At 37.4% G+C, this 7,120-nt stretch overlaps 1 protein-coding gene across 1 annotated transcript; it reads right to left on the reverse strand.

The window, feature by feature from the left end:
- Positions 1–4,783: 4,783 nt before the first annotated feature.
- LOC123987850 (general transcription factor II-I repeat domain-containing protein 2-like) lies at positions 4,784–5,713 on the reverse strand. The gene is made up of 2 exons (XM_046286037.1): positions 5,642–5,713; positions 4,784–5,539 (listed from the first exon to the last, which is right to left on the reverse strand). The coding sequence occupies exons 1-2, from the start codon at positions 5,711–5,713 to the stop codon at positions 4,784–4,786; spliced, it is 828 nt and encodes a 275-aa protein (XP_046141993.1).
- Between the last annotated feature and the right edge of the window lie 1,407 nt (positions 5,714–7,120).

Genomic DNA, 7,120 nt, shown 5'->3' on the forward strand with positions numbered 1-7,120 from the left:
TGTAATAAACGGAAAATTTTGAATTCGACCACTTTCATATTACCGGCACATATAGTGAAAAAGACAGGAGTAGTAAGCGAGAAAGTACTTACGATGTTCACTTCTTGACGGTCACTTTTTTTCTGACGATCGAGCCCTTGCTGTCCTCAAGGGGGGACAGGACCCAAATTCCCTTTCTCACTCACTCCACATTTTGTATTTCACTTGCACCAAGGACAGAGGGATACGTCAGCGGCCGGCGTGAAAATTCGGATGCGCAAAGATTTGAAAACGTGCGGCGTGCCCGCGCATACTTGCGGGGTGTTCCTTCGCCGGTAGGGAAGTGGGAAAGGATAACTGTAGAACGAAATATGAATTGTTCCCTAATAAAGTCCTTGATACGTCAAAAGTATACGCACAGGGTAATTGCAATAGTTTTTTTTCAGCACACAAAAATCTATAAGAATCACTCAATAAAAATTACAAAATAAAATAACTATTGTAATTTATCAAACGTTGTTGTAGGTGGACGATTTTCACTGTGACGTTCATTTCGGACATGATTCTATTTGCAATGCAATATCTAGATTATTATTCCACAGAATGTTTTGCTTTTACATTATATTATGTAGTTATTTATGTACAATAATTTCATATGCGCAATCGTTGTATTTTATTTGTATTTATTATTTTATTTATACTAATATACGCCCCGTTGCGGGTGGACGATTTTCACTGTGAGTGACTGTATCTGTCCTTTTCTCCTTATCTTTCGTTCAGCCTCTCAAGATCTGCATCTAATGCAGTGAAAACGAAAGCTGATCAGTTTTTCGTCGTTCGCACTACGGCAAAGACGCAGAAGGCAATCGAGCTTTTATATATGGAACATTCATAATTTGTGATTTGTTTCATTTATGCGTAATTTGTAATAAGTGTGTGATAAGTGTGTGCGACGTGCGATAATTCCATTGGTATGGAAAAAAAAAGGGAAAGCGCAGATACAGACAAACGGTATTTGAAAGGGAATACAAACAGGAACCAGCCTAATTTATGTACAAAACGTTTGTCTAAAAATAAGAAGTGGCGACAAAGGTAAGTTCTGTTTTACGTACACATATTCTATGCTATGCGTACCGCAACACATGTCATTACTTCAGCACTATTGCTTCAGTCACTGTTTTCCCATTTCTACGTTCATCATTTTTATTTAATTAATTAATAATGCAATCTATACTGTGTTTTGACTAACTTTTATGTGAAAAATCTGAGTAGTACGTCCCTACAACTTTTGTACCGATGAAACGAAATTTACAAATTTTCAATTTCATTATATGTTATACATTTGTGAATACTTATTTCTCTTTTCTTCTTTACATATATTTAGACAATACTAATGTAGCATTTTGTTTTTATTTGAAAAACGGCATAAAATTTATTTCAAACTCTATACGTTTTGCGTCAGGATTGGTTGCTATCCGCTGGCCACTTATCCGCTGTTTAGAAATAAGGATCGGGGGAACGTAAAGGCTCCGTTCACAACTGCGTATACAAGACTCCAAGAAAAACTCAATTACAAATGAATATTATTTATGTATTAGCTTAGGTTATATATTTAAATTCGACTATCGTAAGGCGGATGACATTCACTAGTTCATGATATTTACTAATTGAATTATAACAGACATTTCGTGCAGCCTCGCATATGCAGTTGTGTATGGAACCTTTATTCTCGCTCTACTACCCGCTGGCTTTATTTCTCGGCTGCTACGGCCCTCGTTGTATCCTTCTCTTTTACGATCCATTGACAGCGACAAAGTAACCGCGAGGATCGAAGAACACTGTTCGCTGAAATTACGTCGTACAAATTAGATTTCGAACCGAGAGACGACGATAAAATTTACTAAATAGGTGTAACACTGTCCCCTTTTTAATCTTTTATTATTCATGAATTATTGCAACAAGGAGAATGTTGTTTAATATATTTCTGTTTGATAATAGTACGTTTCTTTATGAATGAGGTACTAGAAGCGATGTCAAGGTCAAGTCAGTTTTTTGTGAGAATACCGCGCGACGAATTATATGTATAGCTATACATATCCCACAATCCTATTTACAATTTGAATATTTTCCAATTTTGAAGTATATTTTTTTATTGAGGTGTCACAGGATGGTATTTCAATTTGTCGCTATTGTCCTGAATCCGGGGAAATGAAAGTTCAAATTCCCGTAATTGTTTTATAACATTTATTATTACTCAGTTCCGTATATACTTTGGATAGTTCGCGGCTGCTCGCTCGGAGGTCTGGGATATCCCCACCGATGTGTACGGTTGACTTCGTCTAAAATAAATAAACGTACCCCAGATCTTGATCACATTGAATGGGAAAAAAAGAACGTGCATGTCGTCGTATAACGTTCGATCCCATTTCGTAGCAATATCGATCGTCAAATCTTTCATGCATTCCTGCGTACCAGAAATATTTATCCGGACGTAAGAAAAGTAATTATATTTTTTATCCGACTTCGAAAAGGAGGAGAATACTCAATTCGATCAGTATATATATTTTTTTTTTCTATACTACATCATATTTCCTAAACATGTTTCATAAAAGTATTGTTGGTAATTATTGAGATTAGGTTACATCTCACCGATTTTAATGAAATTTAAATATGTTGTAAAATTAGATATTTTGAACAACTTTTTCCTATACATATAACCGCCGCTCGGTCTTAGTTTTCGAGATATTTTCGAAAAACTGTTGAAACTAACACATTGAATTCTGGCCATCCGTGTGTGTCCGTGGCAACGTACACATTAATATGGGATCGCCGCTTTTCAACTGTTTTTGCAGGCAGCAGCACCGCAGCAGCAGAACATCATGTATACATACATATATTCCGGGTGGGCTTAAAAATTAAATTTAACTAATTTTCATGATTTTGAATCGCAGTACGTGTGTCTGGTCGCCATTAGGCGACCAGAATATCGCTTTACCCTAACCTAACTTAATTCACTGATTAGATAGAGTAGATTGGGTTAGGTTAGGCTATATTAAATTCCCAGGTGCCATCATAGCTACGATACATTGAAATCATGAATGCAGAAGTACACAGGGTATATATTGGTCATTGGTCGCCGTGCTGTTGCCTGCAGAAACAGTAGAAAAGCGGCGATCCCATACTAATGCGTACGTTGTCACGGACGCTCACGGATGGCTAGAATTCAATGTGTTAGTTTCGACAGTTTTTCGAAAATATCTCGAAAACTAAGACCGAGCGGCGGTTATATGTATAGGAAAAAGTTGTTCAAAATGTTGAGTTTTATAATATATTTAAATTTCATCAAAATCGGTGAGGTGTAACCTAATCTCAATAATTACCATATTGTTTCACTAACGAAATACTATAGTGTCATCATAATATTGTCCGAAACGTTCCCATGACCTCCTAAACACGTGTACGAAACTGACTAGTCAATTGTGAATTGTTCGAAAAACTGCTTAGAAAATGTTTCTATCAATTGAATAGGACTGCTTTCTGTCACCGGCGCGGTCAAGCAGGGTTTACTTCGGGAAAGGCGAACACGTGTTTATCGGACCCCTTCGTTTCTTCATTAGTTTACAACAGGCATGGGCAGCAAGTAGTAAAACGAGCGCGAGCGCTCGTCGGCGCTCACGAGCGTCTCGCGAGCCGCCGGAGAGGAAGGCTACGCGAAATGAAACAGACAAGGCTTATGCCCCACTCCTCAATTCTCTCGACGTTGCGTCGAGAGAGGAGGAAATCGCTGGCTTGAAGATCGAGCTCTCCTCAACTCGTCGGCTCGGTCGGTAGGATAACAACATAGCGGAATTGAAAGACCCACGCGATATGATCGCGGTTCGGTCGATATGATCGTAGGATACGATGGGTTATATGCAGGCATAGGTAAAAATTAGAATCATTGGATAAATTCGATTTATTAGGTAATATTAAACATGCGATTAAGACGAATCGCCGGACGATTCGTCTGATGAATCATTCTCGGGTGTACGGTGCATACGCATTTCCTGTACCAAACGATTTATACGCGGGCTAATTGATGTTCTGCATTTTAAAAATAATATTGACTTTAAAACTTTGTCTGTTAATCTTATTCTGTAAATAGATTTGGTATTTTTCATACGTGAGAACATTTGTTCGCATGAGTAGGTGGATCCAAACATGGATAACATTTTTGATACTAAATAAAACAGCTGTGGACAATTCCTTCGCGATACACCTTCGTAAAATTCCATTATAGAACATACCTGATAGAACTTATCTTTTAACGCCATATCGCATCACATTTCAATTAACTCTGATTGAAATTGTACCGGTGCCGTAGAAATATTCGCGGAAAATGGCGTCCTGAATACATTGAAATGTGATTCTAACGTTGCTAAATCTTGGAAACGCACTTGAAATTCTTGTACTAAAAGTTGTAAAATGTCTATGTATTTTTGTAATGAGGTATTTGCATTTGCAATTAATTGCAACGACGGAAAGTAAAATAATTGCTTTAAATTTAAGTGTTCTATATACAATGTAAGTTTTTGTTTAAACGCTTCAATTGCACAGTATAAATCCGTAATTATTTTGTCTTTGCCCTGTAATGACAGATTTAGCACATTTAAATGATTTACTATATCATTAAGAAATGCTAAATCTGTCAGCCATTCACTATTTCTTAATTCCGGTACTGGGTTATTCATCATTTCCATAAATATAGTTATTTCTTCACGGAGCTTAAAAAATCTATCTAATACCTTACCCCGACTTAACCACCTTACTTCTGTGTGGTATGGTAGTTCACCGTCGCGGAATGCAATTCTTCTAAAAAAGTCCGAAATTGACGACGTGTGTGTCCGTGATTTCTGATGTAATTTGTGACACGTACAATTACAGACATAACATTTTGTAAAGCTATACTTTTAGCACATAAATTTTGTTGGTGTATTAAACAATGAATTGCAATTATATTTTTGTCATAAGTACTACTCATTTTTCTTCTTAAGCGACCGATGAAGCCATTCCTCTCTCCAACCATAACAGGGGCCCCATCGGTTGCCACCGATACCAAACCCTTCCAATCCAAATTGTTACTCTCTACTGCGTGTTCCACACTTGCGAAAACATCTTCTCCTAATACGGTTTCTTTTAATGTGACTATATCTAATAATTCTTCGGTCACGTGCAATTTCTCGTCTACACCGCGAATAAAAATGGCGAGCTGTGGTGTACCCGAAATGTCCACGCTTTCATCCAGTGCCAATGAAAATGTTATAAATTTATTGCAAGCATCTTGCAGCTGCATTGTCGTATACTGTGCCATCTGGTTCACTCTTCTTGTAATAGTGCGCCGAGACAAAGGGACGCGCTTGCAGATATCGGCTACATTAGGATCCATATCCTGTACCATCGCTACAATGCATCTTTTTACTATTTCTCCATCCGATAGTGACATTGAGGATGTAGCAACTTGCAGGGCCACTACGAAACTAGCGCGTATCCGCATCTGCTGTTGATTCTGTAGTAGGGCATCCTATCAAAATGTAAATGTAATAATTAAAATAATACTAAATAATTACAATATTATTTTATATAAAAGGATAAAATTAAAAACGGTAAAGTTATAAGAACTTACCTGTTGACTGTTTTCTTCTAACAGCGCTATCTTTAACTCGCTAACATAATGTAATCGTTGTTCTGTATTCATCTCCATAATATTGTTCTCATGCTGGTGATGTGTATTATAATGCCGTTGTATATTAAATTTTTTTGCACCATTTAACTGCTTTTGGCATAAAAGACATACGGCGTGGTTCATTTTTTGCACGAAAAAATACTCTTCTTCCCAGGACGGATTAAAATAGTCTTTGCTGGGACCGGCTCGTTTTTGGGACGGACCAGCCATCACTTTTTCACTGTTTGCACTTAACAACAACAAAAAAAACCAATCCAATTGCACACAAAAAAATAAAATAGAATAACTTCGTATACCGAAAAGCATAATACTTACAATATATTTGCAGACTCACAATGATAAATTATATTATCTCTCGTCCTCTGCACTGTACAGCAATAGCACAAAACACAAATCTCACTTCAAACTCACTGATCACTTCGCAATGTGAAATTTTTATGGTTCCGTTTTTTTGGACTTATACTAGCCTTTTTCGGAGGCCTATGCGTTTTCCAGCGCGGACCTCTAAGAGTGACGATCGGTAAAAATGCATACAGAAACCGATAAAATATCATGGTATCTTGTATCGATAAAACAATCAGTAACATTATCGTCATGTCGTAGTGCGTTCTTTTGTTTAATTATGGTGAGATGCACATGTACCCCACCTCTTCCAAGCGCTATCCCCACTACATGGAATAGCGAACGACTAACAAGGAAGGTTAGGGAACCCGGAAATTCCAAAAATTATGAAACTTCGCATACAAGTACAGTAAGTCATCCGTAATACGACCCTGTTTTCCGTTGGTGCCATAATTCGGTTTTAAAGGGTGAAATTACCCCTTGAAAAAAATTCGAAACTTTCTTTTTTGTGGAATATCTTAAAAACGGTGAGAGATATGAAAAAATAGTTTAAACAAAAGTTGGACAGTTCTGTTGTGTTTACAAAATGGCGTCAAGAAAATTTTTGAAAAGTGCATAATTTTTTAGTTACCCCTCCCACCGAACATTTTCTTGACGCCATTTTGTAAACACAACAGAACTGTGCAACTTTTGTTTAAACTTTCTTTTCATATCTCTCACCGTTTTTAAGATATTCCACAAAAAAGAAAGTTCCGAATTTTTTTCAAGGGGTAATTTCACCCTTTAAAACCGAATTATGGCACCAACGGAAAACAGAGTCGTATTACGGATGACTTACTGTACTTGTATACGAAGTTTCATAATTTTTGGAATTTTCGGGTTCCCTAACCTTCCTTGTAAGTAGAACAAACGCCTTCTCCTCGATCGACGATGCAACGGCAGCTCGCGGCCGCTCGCGAGGAATCGGGAGCGCGCTCGAATGAGCAAAATCTGCCCATGCCTGGTTTACAACTTGCCATAAAATGAAATACCACCCTGCAGCCCCTTGTTGAAGAGATATTCTAAAACAAGGTTTCC

Source organism: Osmia bicornis, chromosome 1 (assembly GCF_907164935.1).
Source record: "Osmia bicornis bicornis chromosome 1, iOsmBic2.1, whole genome shotgun sequence".
Lineage (NCBI taxonomy): Eukaryota > Metazoa > Arthropoda > Insecta > Hymenoptera > Megachilidae > Osmia > Osmia bicornis.